Source organism: Carlito syrichta, unplaced genomic scaffold, assembly GCF_000164805.1.
Source record: "Carlito syrichta isolate Samal-C Ts95f unplaced genomic scaffold, Tarsius_syrichta-2.0.1 Scaffold142937, whole genome shotgun sequence".
NCBI lineage: Eukaryota > Metazoa > Chordata > Mammalia > Primates > Tarsiidae > Carlito > Carlito syrichta.
This window is the reverse complement of record NW_007087033.1, coordinates 238,650-259,864: the sequence shown is the minus strand read 5'-3', so window position 1 is coordinate 259,864 and position 21,215 is coordinate 238,650. Positions and strand designations below refer to the sequence as shown.

Below are 21,215 nucleotides of genomic sequence, written 5' to 3'. Positions count from 1 at the left end.
CCACTCCCCCCCCCCCTTTTTTTTTAAATTTATTGTACAGATGAGGTCTTACCAGGTTGCCCAGGCTAGTCTTGAACTTGCGGACTCGGGCAATCCACTTGCCTCAGTCTCCCAAAGTGCTGGGATTACAGACTGAGCCACCAAGCCCGCTCTTTTTTTTTTTTTTTTTGTCGAGACAGTGTCTTGTTATGTTGCCCAGGCTGGTCTTGAGCTCCTGGCCTCAAGCAATCCTCCCACCTTGGCCTCCTAAAGTGCTGGAATTGTAGACATGAGCCATCACATCCAGCTGTCTGCAGAGTTTTATATGCATTTGTATACTGGAAATTAAGATTATTTGAAATCTTCATCTTGTTTTTGGTTTACTATTTATTACTTAAGGGAAGAAAGCTAAAATCTCCCGTGATAATTATCATCCTGATTTATCCTCAAATGCCCACAGTTGTTACCAGCACTCCAGTTGGATGCATGGAGTCCTGTTACTTTTATCATGCCATTGGACTGTTATTTTATCAACAGCCCCTTTCATGCCTGGAAATATTAATTTTTTAAACCTATCTCAAAGAGCTAAGAATTTAATTAGAAGAGACAAAACTAACATACAGGCAACCAGTAGAGGAAATTCAGACCCAGCACAGTATATATCTGTGCAGTGGGACTCAGTGGGCCTTGGCTTGCTGAAACAGCCACGAGGCCAGGGAGTACATCCCACACTGGAGACAATCGAGTGTGGCCACAGAAACAGGGCGGTGAACAAAGAGCGAGTACACAGGACAGGACAGGCCCACATCACAAACGGCCCTGCAGAGCAGGTTGGAGGGGAGGCCATGGAGGTCAGGCCAGGTCTGACCAGTGAAACTAATGCCAGAGGAGGGCTATAGGGGAATGAGAAGAGAGTGCTACATGGTGATGCTGAGCCCAAAGAATGAAAATCAGTCTGAATCTGAGTTGCTTAATGATTTAAGAATCAGGACACACACCTGCAAAGCATTCCAAAACAGTCTAAACTCACTGGGAGGATCCTCTCATTCAAACAGACAAGGAAATGCAATTATAGATCTCATCACAGTGATCAGGCTTGTCAGGTTCACTTCTAACACAGACAAATTTATTTTTATTTTTGTTTTATCTATTCATTTACTTTTTAAAGAGACGGGGTCTTGCTATGCTGCCCAGGCTGGACTTGAACTCCTGCATTCAATCAATCCTTCCACCTCAGTTTCTGGAGTAGCTAGGACAAAAGGCATGCACACTGTGCATAGCCATGAACTTATTAATACCGGGCTGGACCAATTCAATCCCATCTTCTTGAGCCCAGTCTCCTGCTTTTTGTTTGTTTGTTTGTTTTGTTTTGTTTTGTTTTGAGTTGGAGTCTCACTCTGTCACCCAGACTGGAGTGCAGTGGCCACTCCCAGTCACCGCAGCCTCGACCTGCTGGGCTCTGGCGATCCTTCCGCCTCAGTCTTCCAAGTAGCTAGAACTTCAGGCGTGCGCTACCACACCTGGCTAATTTTTTGATTTATTGTAGAGATGAGGTCTCGCCAAGTTGCCCAGGTGGGTCTCGAACCCACGGGCTCAGGCAATCCACTCACCTCAGTCTCCCAAGGCAGGGGATTACAGGCTGAGCCACCAAGCCCGGGAGCCTCCTGCTTTTTAAAGCTCTGACAGGAGCAAAACTTGCAAGTAGTCCTGGACCTGCGGGGCCCTGTCCACCCTTGAGGACAGTTACTGTGTCACCCACTGCATGGCAGTAGTCACTTGTGTGGCACCTCTCTGTGACCTCAAGCACAGGAGAAAGAGAGGCAAACTATACTGTCACAAGCTACACCCTCAGGAGTCACCACAGGACAGCTGTGCTCACCTGTTCTCAGGCCTACGATAATCCAGCCGGCAAGTTCCACTGGTGAGACTGAACAGGGGGTGAAACGCACACTCCATGCTGTACAGCGCTCTCTCTGTGGGCACAAACATCAGGGGAGAGCATCATGGCCACAAGCAGCAACTGTGGCCCCTCTTCTAATGACTTGCAACAAGGAAAAGTCTGGAAGGAAGGAGGTCACGAAACTAGGATCCTGGGCACTGAGAGGACAGATGTAATCTCCTGGGTATCCCTATGCCATACTAAGTTTACTTCAACCACAGAACCCATGAGATTGAGACAGAAACAGCTTAAATACCATGAGGCACAACTGATGTCATTTAAAGCAAACACACGTCCACACAAAAGCTGCACGTACACGTTCACAGCAGCACTATTCACAATAGACAAAAAAGTAGAAACAGCCCATATGTCCATCAAGTGATGATGGATACATAAAATGTGATCTATCCCTACAATGGAACATTATTCAACTATAAAAAGGAATGAAGTTCTGACACAGGCTATAATGAGGATGAACCTTGGAAACACATGGCAAATAAAAGTCAGACACAAAAGACTATATATAGTGTGAAATTTACATGAAATTTCCAGAACAGGCAAATCCAGAGAGACAGAAAGTGGAACAGTGGTTCCAGGGGCTGGAGAAGACAGTAATGGGGTGGAAGTTCTTTTGTGGGCAATGAAAATGATTTAAAATTAATCATGGTGATGGTTATACAACTCTGGCATATACTAAAAACCAACCAACTGTATGCTTTAAATGGTTAAGTTTTATGGTATATAAACTATATTTCAATAAAGCTGTTATTTAACTCTTTGCACTTAGACGTCTTCACTTAAGGGTCATTGGAAAATGTAGCAAACCACTTGTATGTTCCCTCTCAGGGGACATAAAGAGATTGCTGATGATTATACAGGACACATTTATACAAGCACAAATTTTTCAAAAACATAAGTTGCCCTGAAGTTTTCCATTCAAACTGCAAAAAAAGCAAATAAAGAGATGAAATATATACTGAGATATGACTGATCAGTTGCAATGTGGTTTCCAGGAACACAAACACAAGTGCATCCTTCCACATTTTCTTTAAACAACAGAATGGATAGCAAATTACATATTATTAATGTGGGAGGAAGAAAACAAGACTGCTCAGACAGAGAAACACCAGGTAGAATACATCAAACAAATTACAAATGCACAACATGTATCAATGAACCTACAATGCATGTCAACAACTGTTCCACACATTACTATAAAAGATAAAAATTTTAGGTTTTTTTGTCATAAATAAGTTCCTTAATATCCAAAATTCTATTATAAGTCAAATATCATTACAATGAAATAATTGGTTCCAATGCTTTACCATTTAATAGGAAGTGATTCATTTTTCATTATTTTGTAAAAAAGTGCAATCAAGTTGCTGGTAGGTGACCTGTGAGATGTCTCCGAGTACAGAGAGTTAAAAACATTCTGGAAACCCACCACTGTCATCTCATAGAATAGCATCTGAGCCTGTTAGCCTGAGTTGCTCCCACAAGTGATGGGGCGGTGGGCTCTGTCTTACCTATGAGGTCTCGTGCCATCTCCTGATCCTCTTGGAACCGGCAGGCATCACTGAGCTGCAGGAGTGAGTCAACGTGATAGGGACTTGTCTGGAGCAGAACCTGCCAGAGGAAAGGACAGCCCTGGAGGAAAGCTGTAGGCAAAGAGCCCTCTCTGGGACAGGTGCCCAGAAAGGCACCAGGCCCTCAGGTATGCCTTTCTTTAGGCATTTAAATTGGGTGAGAGTCACAATCTCCTCCCAGGTCCAAATACGCTAGTTATCACTGCTAAGCTGAACCACTGACCTGATTTAAGGTGGGAAATTGGAACCTGACACACCCAGGCTGAGTGCATCTCAACTCTCCCCCCCAAGGCTCAAGAAAGAGGCATGGAAACAAACAGCCTCTTTCTCCATACTGGACAACAACTGTGAGCTTCGCCTAAAATTATAGCCCTGAGCAAAGCATGCATGGGGGAGGGTAACCAGAGATTGTGGAGGATGAACTCCTTTGCGTCCTGAGGATGAGGACCCCAGGTGCAGCCTGGACACTGCACTCAGGTGTTTTTAAGGAAAGGATGCCATCAGCGACATGGGGCAGGGCAGGCTCCTGGAAGCAGGAATCTGAGTATCCCTGTGCTGTGCCAGCAGTAAGCAAAGGCACAACAAGAAGGCACCAGTGTTCTGGGTGTGTTCATACTCCCTGAGAAGGAGATGCAAGCACAGCATTCCAGGCCCTTCTTTGAGTGTGGGTGGGCTCCACTTTACTTAGAGCCGACCTGGTCATGGGCCCGACCGCTCTGCACAAATAGGCATCCCTCCTTGGGAAGAGCTACTGCCAGGCCCTCAGCACACCGCCCCAGAGGAACGCAAGATTGAGCGCAGGGGTAGCTACACCGTCCCTGCTGGTCAGGCACTGCAGAACACGCACCACGATGTTGTTTGGCTCCATGGACTCCACAGCCACCAGGAACTTGTGCTGCGCCTGCTGGTATTCCTCATTATGCTCAAACGCGAAGAAGGAGAGGCCTTTTTTGGATTCCAGCAGCCGCATGGACAGACCTGGGAGGTGGAGGTGAGAGTGCTCAAGGGAGGGTGTGCTGGGAGCAGGGCCCTCGGATGCCTCCACAGGGCACAGCAGCTCCCAGCACAGCCACCTGCACTGCCCTCCTGGCAACACAACTGGACATGCATGTTGTATGCACGCCCGCCACCCAGGCTACCCAGGCTGGGGCTGGGCTGCCTCCAGGCCACAAGCTTAAGAGCACTTACCCAGAATGCCTGCCATTTGGTCTACCCCAGGAGACAGCATCCTGTCTACTTTTGTTTCCTATAAAGTTCTGTTTCCCCACAGAACTCGGGTACTAGCTCAAAGTGTGGGATGGAGCATGAAATGTCCTAGGACAGCAACCTCACTGGCCTGGAGGACCATCAGGGACAAGGACACCCACAGCCCACAAGGAGACTGGATCTGGCCGAGCCAAACACTGTATCCAAATCAAGTCTCATTAGGATAAGTATCGGGGTGGCCATGAAGGGGCAGGAGTGGAGATGGTGCAGTTTGCGACAGCGATTTATAACCCATTGTCAGATGCCCTTTCTCTCTGCTCCTTGGGTCCAACTTTGGGGCCCTTTTGTATGGGCCCTAGTTTCTTCTGATCTTCTGATAAACCTGAAAAGCTCAGTCTCCCAGGACATCCATGGACTATGTCCCCCAGAGCTACACCTTCTTGATGGCCTTGTCCAAGGCCTGAGCCCTGAAGGACCAAGGGAGCCCCAGCTCACCTGTCCTCAGGTGCTTCTGCTAGAAAGATACAAGGTCTGGGGGTTCAAAAGACACCCACAAGGCACCAGGGTTTACCCTCCAAAAGCAGAATCCTCAAGTTCCTAGGTATGTCCTCCCCAAGAGTCCATGGGGAATCTTCCATAACCTCCACAGACACAGAAGAGGCAGAGGGCATGGAGGGCTGTGGCAGCACTGACAGCAGCAGGCAACCCCCCCACAGTTACCATCAACACATGCACACAGCTCTCTTCCCACAGTGGGCACCCCTGAGGGGCCCCACAGGCCAGTCACTATATTGTTGAGGTCGGTATGGATGGCTGCAGATGCTACTCTACACTGTGCAGCCAAGCACCCTGAAAAAAACTGCACTGACAGCCTAGGAAACACAAGGAGGTGTCTGGGAGGACTCTCTTTCAGAGGCACTGGGCCTGCCCTCTAGCTCCAGGGCCTCCAGCTCTTAACTTGGTAAGAAACAAAACCACATACTGCACACAGCTGTACACAAAAGGGAGGCTTGACCCAGGGATGCTGATACCACCCACGTCCAGTGTCAGCCACTGGTCGACCCCTGCAACTACAGACCCTCACCTGGTTTGCTGTACCGGGGCCAGGTGCTCTTGGGGGTTGTCAGCCACGTACACTTGGGGTATACACGCTGTCTCTGTCGTGGTCTGGGGAGAATGGGATACAGGCACAACTTTAGCTTCTTGGCTGCCTAATCTTTGCAGCAACTGTCGAAGCAACACCAAGGGCCAAGGAGGGAATGTAAGGCAGGGTGGAGACTAACAAAGACAGATGCAAACAAGTGCCGGCAACCGCTGCCAGACAGGATGGAGATGGGAGTGCTAGCTCATCAAATCATCGAAAAATAGAAAAGAGAAACTCAACCAACCAGTCCAGCACAAGGGCAGGAAGGCAAAAAGGAAACCAAAATGAAGACCTAAAACAAAGGAGACAAGAACAAGATAGAACCTGCCAGTGTTTCCAAAGAAATTTGGCTTCCCATGGGGGTCTGGCTAAACAAAAAGGGACACTTGGCTGTGGTTGAGTGCAGGAGACAAAAGTGGACCTTGGATGGAGGAGGGTATTTCTCTCTCTTCTCTGAGACCCCACCAATACAATGACAAGGTCTCAAAAAGGAAAAAATGCCAGGCTCAGTGGCTCAGGCTGTAATCCTGTGCCTTTGGGAGGCTGAGGTGAGTGGATTGCCTGAGCCCGCGGGTTCAAGACCCGCCTGGGCAGCGAGACCTCATCTCTACAATAAATCAAAAAATCAGCCGGGTGTGGTAGCGGGCGCCTGTAATTCCGGCTATTTGGAAGGCTGAGGCGGAAGGATCGCCGGGGCCCAGCAGGTGGAGGCTGCGGTGGCCGGGAGCAGCCACTGCACTCCAGTCTGGGCGACAGAGTGAGACTCCAACTCAAAAAAAAAAAAGGAAAATATGATAACAATAACAAAAAGCACTGGAAGATTTTATTGTACAAAAACTTCAACAGATTTCTGAAAGAAACAAGCCAGGCACTGAGAGTATGGAGGGCTGGCCTTGGCATGGGCTGTAGGCAGGAGAAGGGACTAGGACCACCTTCCTTCCCACTCCCAGGCAGACTCTCTGAGCTCTGTTATCTGGAGGGTTTCTGTCACAGGTACCAGACCCACCCCGAGGTGGTGTCTAAGCCAGGCAGGGAGTGTTTGTCACATCAGGGATGGTTTGTTTCTAAAGCTGAGTAACGGCATGTTGAGTGCTGGTATTATTCTCTTTACCTTCTTAATAATCTAAACAATTTCATTAAAAGAAACAAACAAAAAAAGAATAAATAAGAAGCTAGACTGTTAGGAACAGGATAAAAAAGGGTGTTTCTTCTCCCAACAAGAAAGTCAAAAACTATAGGAAAAAAGCCAGGGCAACCCCCTCGGGTCCCCTCCCACAGTGGGAACTTTTCTGTCCTCTCAATAAATCCTGCTTGAAAAAACAAAACAAAACAAACAAAAAAACCAAACAAACAACTGTAAAAGAAAAGCATGGTCAAGATCTGAAGGAAACTAAAATGTTCCACAATTATGGGTAATTGTTAGGGTGTAAAAAGGAGAATTAATTGGCTACTCAGAACCATCCTACATCTATGGAATCCTGTGAACTGTCATACCTGTAAGGAAGCCCCTGGAATAGACTGTACAGATCCTGGGAGGGGAAATGGGACAGAAGATGGGAGGAACATGTGAAGGCTGGCAGTCCCACAGAGAGACAGAAATGGTGCCGATGAGAAGGGAGGGGGAGAGGGCTGACCCATCTGTGATAGTTCGAAAGTCAAGGACCAGAGAAAGCACAGTGTACAAGTTACCTGGAGACTGTGAAATCACCACCAGGAGAGACAAAACAAGCCTGCCCTTGGAGGAGCAGAGTAAGGACGGCGGAGAATGAATAAGAAGGGAACCATGGCTTCTCAGCAAAAGTCTTTTGGAAGGATTTAAATGTTTAAAGAAATAAACATACTGCAATATATAACATTATAAAAATAGTAAATGTAATTACTATTAGTTACTATTAATAACTATAATTTTCAGAAATAAGACCAGGCAAAAATGTAAACAAATGGCAAGCAGATGTAAACAAAACCAAGTCAAGTAAAGAGGTAAAATATTCAGCCCAGGGCAATACAGGTGACAAGGAGAACACCTTAAATTATAAATATTTTTCACTAATGTTACCAAAAAAATACAAAGTCAGAAATCCCTGTATCCTGACCAACTTAACACCAAAAATGTAAAGTAAAATATAAAACAGAAACTGCTAAAAACACAAGGAAAGCTGGGCTTGGTGGCTCAGCCTGTAATCCTGCGCCTTTGGGAGGCTGAGGTGAGTGGATTGCCTGAGCCCGCAGGTTCAAGACCCGCCTGGGCATCGAGACCTCATCTCTACAATAAATCAAAAATTAGCCGGGCATGATAGCACATGCCTGTAGTTCCAGCTACTTGGAAGGCTGAGGCGGAAGGATCGCCAGAGCCCAGCAGGTGGAGGCTGCGGTGGCCAGGAGTGGCCACTGCACTCCAGTCTGGGCGACAGAGTGACACTCCAACTCAAAAAAAAAAAAAAAACCACAAGGAAATTAGGCCGGGTGCAGTGGCTCACACCTACAATCCCAGCACTTTAGGAAGCCAAGGTGAGAGGATTGCCCAAGCCCATGGGTTCAAGACAAGTCTGGGCAACTTGATGAAACCTCATCTATACAATTAATCAAAAAACTAGCTGGATATGATGGCTCATATCTGTAGTTCCAGTTACTTGGAAGGTTGAGGCAGAAGGATTGCCTGAGCCCAGCAGGTCGGGGCTGCTGTGGCCTTGAGTGTGCCACTGCACTCCAGTCTGGGAGACAGAGTGACACTCCAACTCAAAAAAAAAAAAAAAACAACCAAGGAAAGTAGGAAAGTGTGAGCAAATAGTATATGAAAACATCCTCAACTCATAATTAAAAGTCAAAACATCAAGACTATTTTCTGTCTATACATGATGATAGATTTTAAAATCTACTATACCTCTACCTACTGTGGCTGAGGGGATAGACAGTCACCTGGGTGTGAGCTGTACAGCTCTTTTGGAGGGCAACTAAGCAATATGTATGTAACTTGAAACGGGAATATCTATTTTTGGGCAATTTCATAGAAATGCCCACACAGACTCAAGAGAACTGCAGCCAACACCCGGACACAAGCTAACATCAGGGTAAGAAAACAGCTCTGGTCTATCAAGGTGTAGAAACAATGCTTAGAAACCAGATATACAAAACCAGGGCATGTTATAGACCAGCAGCTCTCTCCACAGTCAAATAAAAAAGGATGTGTTGCTGGGCTCGGTGGCTCAGCCTGTAATCCCGCGCCTTTGGGAGGCTGAGGTGAGTGGATTGCCTGAGCCCACGGGTTCAAGACCCGCCTGGGCAGCGAGACCTCATCTCTACAACAAATCAAAAGAATTAACTGGGCATGTTGGCGTGTGCCTATGTAGTTCCAGCTACTTGAAAGCCACTGTACTCCCACCTGGGTGATGGACTGAGACTCCAACTCAAAAAAAAAAAAAGATGTGTTTATATGTGCAGAAAGGCCCTAAGAAGATGCAGCAAACTGTTTTTTTGTTTGTTTTTTGAGTCAGAGTCTTCAATCTGTCACCCAGGTGGGAGTACAGTGGCTTTCAAGTAGCTGGAACTACATAGGCACACGCCAACATGCCCAGTTAATTCTTTTGATTTGTTGTAGAGATGAGGTCTCACCAAGTTACTCAGGCTGGTTTCAAACATCTGGACTTAGGCAATTCTCTTGCCTCCACCTCCCAAAGTCCTGGGATTACAGGTGTGAGCCACTGTGCCCAGCAGCAAACTATTTTTAATAGTTCTCTTTGGTGGGGGGAGGGTATGGAGTCAAAGGGGGAGTTTCTAAATTGCTTGAGTTTTTTTTAAAAATAAGAAGCATTTAGTGTGATAGTCAGAAGTACTTAAAAAGATAAAGTTTTCTGGACACTTAAGTAGAGTCCAGGAGTAGAACACCCATGCTGTCTACAGAAGGTCCCAGAAACAGCCTCTCATGTTCTTTTTCCTGTGAGGAGCCCTACCCTCTACAGTTAGTTTTATTTGAGCTAAGAAGCAAAAATGGATCTGGCTAAAAGTCCGGGGGTAGAAGCTCAAAATTTAACAGCATTTACAGCCTTTCTAAAAATATACACATATTAGAGAAGGCAGTGTGAGGGATGAGTTCAACCACTCCACGTATCTCAACAACACAAGGTCATACACAAATCATCTCCTTGGAGCCCCTTTCTGATCTTAATTCTACGGGTTTCATTTGTCCACTGTGGCTTTAAATATTCTCCCCCAAGAGCTTTTAGCTAACTTCAAGAACACTTCCTTCCTTCAAGAGCCTCAAAACAAATACAATAGCTGTGAGAATGAAGCTTAATATGAACCTTACCTTTGTTCCCCCAGGACTGCTCGAGCACCAAAATACCTTTTCAGTTCTGTGTCTGGATTCAAATGCCTAGAGAATTGAAAATTTTAGAAATAAAAATGAAATTGTTTTCTACAGTGATTCTGGAAATTTTAGAAATCCACGTAATAATCCAGGAGGTTATCTTTGGAACAGTGATTTTAGCTTGAAAGGCAACTTCCGGGCTGACTTTCACCACACCATCTGCAGGTGAGGCCTAACCAGTACTGTCCCTGCCGATGCTAAAGGGACACAGCTGGTCACCACATCCTGGGTGTGTACTTCAGTCACTACTGCATAAATAAAGGCACCTGGGGGTGGGCCTCCACATGTGTATGGTAAACATCTGTTTTCAAGACTGAGTCAGGATGGCACATACACCCTGAAATTAAATCACTAACTGACTCCAGGTGGCATTTTTTTCTTTTTTTTTGAGTTGGAGTCTCTGTTGCCCATGCTGGAGTGCAGTGGCATGCTCACAGCCTCCGCAGCCTCAACCTGCTGGGCTCAGGCAATCCTTCCACCTCAGCCTTCCAAATAGCTAGAACTACAGGCACGCACTACCACGCCTGGCTAATTTTTTCATTTATTGTAGAGACAAGGTCCCACCAAGTTGCCCAGGCTGGTCTCGAACCCCTGAGCTCAGGCAATCCTCTTGCCTCAGCCTCCCAAAGTGCTGGGATTACAGGTTTGAGCCACTGCACCCGGTCATTTGTTGTTTTTTTCAAAGCTGGCAACAATCTTTGAAGTAGGGGCAGGGATTCATTTAGCATCTATAAGACCAAGAGATGGACAATTATTCAAGGATCACATGGTACTTTTACATGGTTTAAGATGGAACTTTCTGGCCAGGCACAGTGGCTCACACCTGTAATCCTAGCACTTTGGGAGGCCAAGGCGAGAGAGAGTACTACCTGAGCCCAAGAGTTTGAGACCAGTAAGGGCAACATGGAGAGATCTCAATCTACAAAAAAATTGAAAAATTAGCCAGGCATGGTTGCACATGCATACAGTCCCAGCCACTCAGGAGGCTGAAGTGGAAGCATCACCTGACCTCAGGAGGTTGAGGCTATGGTGAGCTGTGATCATGTCACCGTACTCTAACTTGGGGAACAGAGAGAGACTACGATTCAAAAGAAGAAAAAAAAAAGGAAAGAACTTTTTAGGATGTATAAAGTAAAGCTAAAAGTCCTCTGAAATATGGATGAATTTTCTTTTTCTTTCTCCTCGTTTTAATTTCCTAAATGTTTAGTAATAAACTCATATTCTTTTTAAATAAACAGCACATTTTCTTCTTTTTTTAATATAACTTTTCCTTCCATGGAGACTCTGTGGTAACAGCCACAGAGGAGGGTGGGGCCATACCTGTGCTCCACATACAGAACATGCTTCTTGGAGCTCAGTGGAGTGGGGCCTGGGCGGGTTAACCCACTGCTGTCCTCAATTCTCTCTAAGATGCGATCAATATCTTCCAATCCATTTTCCTAAAAGTCCCCAAAAAACACCTATTAATCACCACACTGACTTGATTTTCAATTTATAATAATCAATAACAAAATAATTTATTTTAAAAGAGAATTATCAAATTGTACTTACTTCATAAAAGAGTATAATTCAAATACTATGTACCACATATATATTTAGAAAAAAGAAAAAAACATTTCATAAGAAGTGGCTCAGAATAGATAGAACCACAGAACCAGAAGGACCCAGAAATAAATGGGTTGAAAGACCACACTCCATGTCATACAGGTGAGCTCACCTCCTCAGGTAAACAGACTTGGGTCTTGTGGCTCCAATTAAGCAGTAACAAAAAGCTACAGCCTCTTCTCAGGAAAATCAGACGACAAGGATCAGGGCAACAATGAAAATGTATTTTCGATGACAGACTAGCTCCTGTGTGATGTCTATGCCCACCACCCAGTTAGTCCATTATCACCAGACAAATATCAAACAGCAGGCATCACACGGGCCCCAGGAGGCCGCATACTAGAAGGGATTCTCTCATCAGAACACAATTTCTGATGGGGCTTGAAAACGGAAACCTCTCACCCACCAAGGAATGAAATTAATAAATATAGAAGCAAAATCTGGTAATTTTTTCCTTTTCTTTTTCCTTGACTTATTAGTTACACTTCTGATGGGAAGGAACAAAAATATCAAAAATAAGTTTCTTACAACATCACCTTGAGAAACACAGACTTAAAGGAACAGGAGTTTGAGATCAGCCTGAGCAACATAGCAAGACCATGCCTCTACAAAAAAATTAAAAAACTGACCAGGCATGGTGGTGTGTGCCTGTAGTCCCAGATCCTTGGGAGGCTGAGGCAAAGGGATCAACTGACCCTAGGAGGTGGAGGCTGCAGTGAGCCGCGATAGTGCCACTGCACACTCTAGCTTGGGTGACAGAGTGAGATCCTGACTCAAAAAATAGGAACAGAGAGGGATCTGATTCACATACCGAAGCTTCTCCTGTACTATTTTTCTTATTTTTCTGTTTCTTCTTCTTCTTTCGGAGTTTGCCACTTGCATTAGACTAACAAAAAAAGCAAATTTTAATCAGCGGAAAAATTAAGTCAAATCTTAAAAACCGAAAACTAAAGCAGCAAACATGACTCAGCCCTTATCTAAGCCATCCCCATCCCCTCCCTCTCTGTCCTAAGTGTCCCTTCAATTCGTTTCCCCCTCTCCAAGAAGCACCTTTCCACCTGTCTCCCCAGCTCTTTCTCTCAAGCCCCTCTGGATGTACTTCAGGGCTTCCTGTGACCTTCAAATTTCATCCAACCTCACAAGAGCTCACAGGGCTCTAACCCACACCTGCTCACCTACCTTTCCTGCTTTCATTTCTTGCTTTGTCAATCACTCCCTGCCATGTCCAAACCACCTGAGATTAGGGCCTTGCTGTACCCAGGTCATCTCACATTGAAACCTACATCTGTGTTCTCCCCACATTGTGGTTCCCCTCACCACCTGTGCCTGTATTTGTGGTGTCCTTGCTTCTGGTCAACTCCTACCATGACAGTATGAAGGCTCCTCAGAGAAGCCCCCTGACCCTGAGCCTTGTCAGATACCTGCTCTGCACTTTGAGTCAGGACTCTACTCACCACTTCATATCTATGTTGCCCTCTCAACCAGGGACTTCTAGGGGCAAAGGCTCATCCCCAGCACCCAGAAGGTTCCCAATGAACACTTATTTAACATTTGAACAAAAGCTCTCTTTCAGGAACCCTCTGGGATCACCCAATTCTTCAGGGACCCTCTGCTGTGAGGTGACACACAGCAGCAGGCATCTCTACCTACCCAACACTAACCTGACCTGCACATTCCCTCTAAGCATACTTACTCAACTTACACCAGTAACCAGATCCACAGCCCACCTGAGAGGAGCACACCTGATGCTGAAAACATACCACTAAGTGGGCGCAGATTCTCCTAAACACAGGAGGCAGGTTTGGGACCCTGTATGCGGTACCCATGACACCATCACTGTATTAAAGATTTCACACAAATCTGATCATGGCTCCCAAAGAAATTTTTGGGCAGCTGGGCAATTAACAAAATCAAACTAAGAAAATCACACCTGCTGGGCTCAGTGGCTCAACCTGTAATCCCGCGCCTTGGGAGGCTGAGGTGAGTGGATTGCCTGAGCCCGCGGGTTCGGGACCGCCTGGGCAACTTGGTGAGACCGCATCTCTACAATAAGTCAAAAATTAGCCAGGCGTGGTAGTGCGCGCTTGTAATTCCAGCTACTTGGAAGGCTAAGGCGGAAGGATCTCCGGAGCCCTAGCAGGTTGAGGCTGTGGTGGCCGGAAGCGGCCACTGCACTCCACTCTGGGCGACAGAGTGAGACTCCAACTCAAAAAAATAAAAAAGAAAAATAAAAGAAAATCACACCTGCAAGAAAATGACAGCACAGGAAGCATATGGCTGGTTGCCCTGGGACCCTCCCATCTGACACCCCCACCTCACCACTTGGCCCCTCAAACCTGTTCTGGGGGCGCTGCTCTGGCCACATCTCCATCTGTCTTGGTCTCTGTGTTTCCACGCCGAGCCCTTCCTTTGTTCCCTGGTGCCCCAGTGTCTGTGAGTACACAGCCAGACCTGTCCCCGTTCACCACAGGGTCATCCTCAAGATCTTCAATGTTTATCTGGAAAAACACATTGGAGAGGAGCAAGGGCGTCACTGACAATATAAACCTGATGCTGCGATATATGGATAGTGTACTGCCCCAGAGTGGGCAGGGGCATGTTCAGGTCAGTGTGAGATGATGAATGGGAAGGAACAGAAGAAACTGTGGGTCTGTTACACACAGCAGCAAACACACAGTTCAGTCAGTGGACTCTAAAGAAAGCTGAGGCCCGAGATCTGTTATTCAGAGATAACATAATGAAGAATTCCCTAACATTACAATTATCCCCTTTTATGAAATATCACCTGAAAACCAAAACTCAGAATACATATATTCAGCCAAAGCCTTAAAGGTCTTTCTTCTCACTACGTACCTCCTCAAGCCTCAGCTCTGCCTAATTTTTTTTCCAGAAGCAGTCAGAAAGAGGGGCATCAAGGACCCATCTACCTACAAACTTTTTCTAATCATAAAAATAATATAATAAAAATAGTAACTCATATGATGGAAACTTTGATACCAGTGAAAATGAATGAAGCACAGTTGCACACACAATATGGATAAATCTTAGGAGCACAATGTTGGCTTTTTTTTTTTTTTTTGCGTTGGAGTCTCGCTCTGTTGCCCAGGCTAGAGTGCAGTGGCACACGCACGGTCACTGCAAGCTTTACCTGCTGGGTTCAGGGATCCTTTTACCTCAGCTTTCCAAGAAGCTCAAACTACAGGCGTGCACCATGCCTGGCTAATTTTATTTACTTATTTTTTTAGAAAGTTTTACTGAGAAAACAGAAAAGCTCCTACAGAAGGAGGGGACTCAAGGGGGCTGCCTAATTTTTTTTTTTTTTTTTTTTTTTTTTAGTTGGAGTCTCACTCTGTCACTCAGACTGGAGTGCAGTGGCCACTCCCGGCCACCGCAGCCTCGACCTGCGGGGCTCCAGCAATCCTTCCGCCTCAGTCTTCCGAGTAGCTGGAATTATAGGCGTGCGCTACCACGCCCGGCTAATTTTTTGATTTATTGTAGAGATGAGGTCTCGCCTGCCCAGGCAGGTCTCGAACCCGCGGGCTCAGGCAATCCACTCACCTCAGCCTCCCAAAGGCGTGGGATTACAGGCTGAGCCACCAAGCCCGGCTAATTTTTTAATTAATTATAGAAACAAGGTCTCGCCAAGCTGCCTAGGTTGGTCTCGAATCCCTGGACTCAGGCAAATCTCTCACCTTGGCCTCCCAAAGTGCTGGGATTATAGGCATGAGCCCTCACACAGTTTTTTGGGTTTTTTTAAGGGGAAAAAAAAAAAGAGTAGTCAGGCAGAGAGTCATACTGGTAATTCCAACAGTCTGTCAGGAGGTAGAGGCAGGATGATGACTACTTGAGGCTAGGGGTTTGAGACCAGCCTGGACAACATAGCAAGACCCCATTTCTATAAAAAATGAAAATTAATCTGTAGTTCCAGCTAATCAGGAGGCTTAGGCAGAAGGATTACTTGAGCTTAGAAGTTCAAGGCCAGCCTGGGCAACCTAATGAGACCCCCATCTCTAAAAAACATATATACACACACGTATATAGTAACAAGAAGACAACTCCATAAAAAGAGGGGCAAAAATTGTGGACAGAAACCTTACAAAACATAAACAAATGGCTAACAGACACATAAAAAAAATCTTCAACATCTTCAGGGAAATGCAAATTAAAATCAACTGAGATGCTACTGAACATCCACAGAATTACTGAATGTAAAAAAACTTAACACACCCACTACTGGCAGGGTACGGAGCAAGTGGAATGCTCATACTCTCATGATTGGGGTGTAAAATGCTACAATCATCTTGGAGAACTACTTGGCAATCTCTAATCAAGTTAAAATATACCAGGCCAGACGTGGTGGTTCATGCCTGTAATCCCAGCACTTTGAGAGGACTGCCTAAACCCACAGGTTCAAGACCAGCCTGGGCAACATGGCAAGACTTCATCTCTACAATAAATCTAAAAATTAGTTGGGCATTGTGGTGCATGCCTGTAGTTCCAGCTACTTGGAAGGCTGAGGTAGAAGGATCACCTGAGCTCAGCAGGTCAAGGCTCTGATGGCCATGAGCAGCGTGCCACTGCATTTCCAGCCTGGGCAACAGAGTAAGACTCCAACTCAAAAAAAAAAAAAATTACCTGGGCATGGTGGTGCTTTCCTATACATACATCTACCCTATGATCCAGCAATCCTACCCCTAGGAATTCAACCAAACACAATGAAAACACATGTCCAGCCAGGCTTGGTGGCTCAGTCTATAATCCCAGCACTTTGGGAGGCTGAGGCGAGTGGAATGCCTGAGCCCACGGGTTCAAGACCAGCCCAGGCAACTTGGCAAGACCTCGTCTCTACAATAAATCAAAAATTAGCCAGGCACGGTAGCATGCGCCTATAGTTCCAGCTAGCTGTAAGGCTGAGGCAGAAGGATCACCAGAGCCCAGTACGTCAACACTGGGTGGCCGTGAGTGTGCCACTACACTCCAGCCTGGGCGACAGAGTGAGACTCTGACTTAAAAAAAAAAAAAAGAAAAGAAAACATATGTCCACAAAAAACTTGTACAAAAATGTTCACACAACTTTATTCATAACTGCCCCCCAAAGTGGAAACAACCCAAATATCTATCTAAAAGTGAATGTATAAATTTTGGATTTGGTGTGATGACTCATGCCTGTAATCCCAGCACTTTGGGAGGGTGAGGTAGGAGGATCACTTGAGGCCGGGAGTTCAAGACCAGCCTGGGCAACACAGCAAGATTTGTGTCTACAAAGAATAAAAATTTTTTAAAGTTAGCTGGGTGTGATGGTAGCAAACACAGTCCCAGCTACTCTGGAGGCTGAGATGGGAGGATCGCTTGAGCCCACAAGTTCGAGGCTGCAATGAGCTATGATCGCACCACCACACTCTAGCCTGGGTGACAGAGTGAAATCCTATCACTAAAAAACAAAAAAGAAAGATGCCAGGGATGGTAGCTCACGCCTGTAATCCCAGCACTTTGGGAAGTGGAGGCGAGAGGATTGCGGGAGACCAGCCTGGGCTACATGGCCAGATTTTCTCTACAGTAAATTAAAAAAATCAGCCAGGTGTGGTGGCATGTGCCTGTGATTCCAGCTACTTAGAAGGTTGAGGCAAAGAATTCACCTGGGCCCAGCAGGTCAAGCCTACAGTAGCTGTGAGCATGACACTGCACTCCAGCCTGGGCAACGGAGACTCTGACTCAAAAAAAAAAAGAGAGAAAAAAATAAAGAGAAATTTTAATATATCTATATACTGTAATGCTATTCAGTAATAAAAAGGAAGGAATCATGAATGCCCACATGAATTAAGTCTCAAAAGCATATGCCAAGCAAAAGAGGCCAGACACAAATGAGTACATTCCATATGATTCCATTTAGAGAAAATGCTATTAGTCAGGCATGGTAGCACACGCCTGTATTTCCGGCTACTTGGAAGGCTGAGGCAGAAGGATCGCTGTAGTCCAGCAGGTCAACGCTGGGGTGACCATGAGTATGGCACTACACACTCACTCTGGTGACAGAGTGAGACTCCAACTCAAAAAAAAAAGAAAATTCTAGAACAGACACAGCCAAGATGCAGTGATAGAAAGCAGATCAGTGGTTGCTTAGGGTTGAGATGCAGTGTTGGAAACACTGATGGAAATCTTTTACAGCTTGGTGGTGGTTACAACAGTAATCAAAACTCAAACTGTATTTGTAGGAATTATTTTTTAATAAAATCCAATAAAATTTAAAAACTCAAACTATATGCTTGAAATGGGTATATTATATATAAATTATATTTCAATACAATTAATTTTTCAAAATCACCCTGAATGAAATAGAAAAGAATGATTTCTAACCTTTTTTTTTTTCCTGAGTCGGAGTCTTACTCTGTCACCCAGACTGGAGTGCACTGGCCGCTGCGGTGATTCTTCCATCTCAGCCTTCCAAGTAGCTGGAACTACAGGCATGTGCTACCACGCCCGGCTAATTTTTTTTTTTTTTTTTTTTTTTAAATTGTAGAGATGAGGTCTCACCAAATTGCCCAGCCAGGTCTCGAACCCGCGGGCTCAGGTAATCTACTCACCTCAGCCTCCCAAGGCACGGGATTACAGGCTGAGCCACCGAGCCTGACAGTTTCTAATTTAAAGCCAAAGAAACTCACCCAAGATCCAGCAATGGGAAGGACAATCACCACTACAAACAAACAAAGGGCACAAGGTCCCAGTCTGTGTTCTGCTTCCTTCTTCCTAGGAAAGCACTGCTAGCTCCTAGAAATGTTTCTAAGTAAACCATTTCAGGTTGCATATTTCTAGTTATTTACTTCCTTTCACTCAGTTTTCAATATCATATAATATCCACACTTGTTGAGTCCTGACCAAGTGCCCAGTATGCTCCAAAAGCTACACACATTAGTTCATTTAATCCTAATGACCATCCCATGAGGCAAGTAAGAACATCCCCAAGAATCACGGAAACCAAAGTTTACATTAAGTATCTTGTCCAAGTTCTCACAGCTATGAAGAAGTGAAGCCAGGATTCAAACTTAGGTCTTTCTGATTCCAAAGCCCACATTTGGGCCATGGATAGTAACTATGTGTCTTATCAAAAGCCACACTGACTCATGGAGTAACTGTGTGCATAATACCTACTGGGCGCCAGACACTGCTCTAAGTGGTGGGGACATACCAGTGAACAATAAAGTTCCTGTTTTTATGAAGTTTATACTCCCGCAAGAAAAAAGTGATGCAAAATCAAGAGAATAAATAATGTATGCAGTATGTTTTATGCTTGCTAATTGCCAGGGAAAAAGGAAAAGACCAGAATAAAGGGGATGGGAGAGTGGGGGTTACCGCAGTTTTGAACCAGGAAGTTAAGGTAGGTAGGACTGTGAAGCAACATCTAAGCAAAGCCTAAGGGAAGTGAGGGAGGGAGACACAAGTTGGCATGTGAACAAACAGCATCCAGGTGGGGGGGGGGGTCAGCAAAGGAAGACCAGTGTGGCTGGAGCAGAGCGAGCAAGATTAGAAAGGCATGACATGGAAAGGATAACAGGGCAGACTGGGTGAGCTTGGGGTTAATGGTGATCACGGGAAAAGGAGGGCTGAGATCAGTACGTGTTCTATGACAGACTGTACAGGAACGAGGGTAGAGGCAAAGAGGTGGAGGGCTGGTCACACTCCCTGTGCACCTGGAGCCACCACAGGACTTCCCAACTGTGTGCAAGACTAGGAATGCCTTCCAGAGGTTTTCTTTGGCAACAGCAGGAATGCAAAGGCCCTCAACAGAGACAAGGAAGACTGAAGGAGCAGGTAGGGGCCAGAGGCAGCAAGATCAGTTAACATTTGGACACACAGGGGAGAGAGATACTGAGTTGGATGTATGAATCCAGAGGGAGGCTGCGTTGGTGATATTAATATTCTATCAGAAAGCAGAAAGGCACACACAAGCAGCAGAGTCTTGAGAAGGAAAGGTCCTTGGTTCCCTTTGACCAGACAGATTTTACGGGGTCCAAATAAGCTTCATTTTCTCCATTCAAATACATAATTATCTGTCATTTTCTTCTTTTCTCCCAAATACCCTGCCTCCTTTCCTCATGTCCACTTATCCACCTTTTTCTACAGCAGGAACATTAACTTTGCTTCTGACACAAACACTATGGTGTGGATGAGAGCACAGATTTTAAGTCTGAAAACGAGGATTTAAACTGCAACGTGACCTACAACCTCTGTGCTACAGGGTCCTCATCTGTACAATGGGGACACTATCACTTCTTTCCCAGACTGGAAGGATTACATTAGATAACGGTGATGCCTGGTACATGTAAATGCCCCCCAAATAACAATTATTCTTGTTAAAGACAAAATCTGGAGGATATAGGAATAAGGAGAAAGCACTAAGTGATAACAGGTCCATGAAAGTAGCCAACTTCAGCACAAACAGATCCCAGGTTGCTAACAACTGGGATGGGAATGAAGACTGAAGTGCCTTGTGAGAAGTCAGAAAAATGACCAGCAAATGTAATGATAAATGATGGAATGTCTGAGATCTGCTCTGAAATTATCCAGTGGGGAGAAGGAGTGAGAGCACTGGGGAAACATGGAGTGGCAGTGTGTCAATCATTGGGGAATCAGGTAATGGGCACTCATTCTAGCCTATTTTTTTGTGTTTGAAATTTTCCATAATAAAAAAGTAAAAAATAGAGACTACAAGAAATGAGGTAGGATGAAGCAGTTACTTTCAGACTGAGAATCAAAAAAGGTAGATGGAGAGCACACAAAATTTGAAGAACAGGCAGTACCACCTCCTCCAGAGGCTACGAAGTGAGACCATCTCTTACCTTAAGTGGAAAGGCCAGTGATCTCTAAAACAAACCCCAAAGTTGTCTTAGGACAATCCCTACTTCCCCACTGTCTCAGTAGGAACCCCTTTACTTGCCAACGTTATACAAAGTTGGGGACAACTACAATCAAGCAAAAACTTACAAAGAAATGCTGGCTTCTCCATGATTCTCAGACCTACCCAGCAAATAGCCACTGAAGTCCTACTATGTGCTGGGCATGCTGTGCTGGATGCCAGGATACAAGGTGACCGAAACAGACACGTCACCTGCCCGCATAAGAAGGTCGGGGAAGCCAGAATCAGATAACCCACACACAGATAAAGCTGCAGAACGAGGTCGATGCTAAGGAGAAAATGCCAAGGAGCCCCATGGGAAAACCCCATCTACTGAGGCATATCCCTAGGCAGACACCTGCTGTGGAGGATGCAGCCATGGGCAAGACACGGCATCGTGAACTAGGCAAGGGCACCGGAAGGATCACACGAGAACGCCTGCAGAGCCCCGCAAGCGCCTGCCGCAGGAGACTCGACCCCCTCCCGCCCCAGAGGGAAGCCCC

At 45.7% G+C, this 21,215-nt stretch overlaps 1 protein-coding gene across 1 annotated transcript in view; it reads right to left on the bottom strand.

The window, feature by feature from the left end:
• The window catches only part of TCF25 (transcription factor 25), a 33,178-nt gene that overhangs the window by 11,500 nt on the left and 463 nt on the right, over positions 1 to 21,215 (bottom strand). Inside the window, exons 2-9 of the mRNA XM_008050042.2 lie at positions 14,159 to 14,320; positions 12,634 to 12,708; positions 11,538 to 11,656; positions 10,158 to 10,223; positions 5,795 to 5,877; positions 4,352 to 4,482; positions 3,445 to 3,544; positions 1,859 to 1,952 (exon numbers count right to left, since the gene is read on the bottom strand). Of these exons, the coding sequence (XP_008048233.1) occupies positions 1,859 to 1,952; positions 3,445 to 3,544; positions 4,352 to 4,482; positions 5,795 to 5,877; positions 10,158 to 10,223; positions 11,538 to 11,656; positions 12,634 to 12,708; positions 14,159 to 14,320 (830 nt within the window). The remainder of the gene's footprint in view (positions 1 to 1,858; positions 1,953 to 3,444; positions 3,545 to 4,351; positions 4,483 to 5,794; positions 5,878 to 10,157; positions 10,224 to 11,537; positions 11,657 to 12,633; positions 12,709 to 14,158; positions 14,321 to 21,215) is intronic.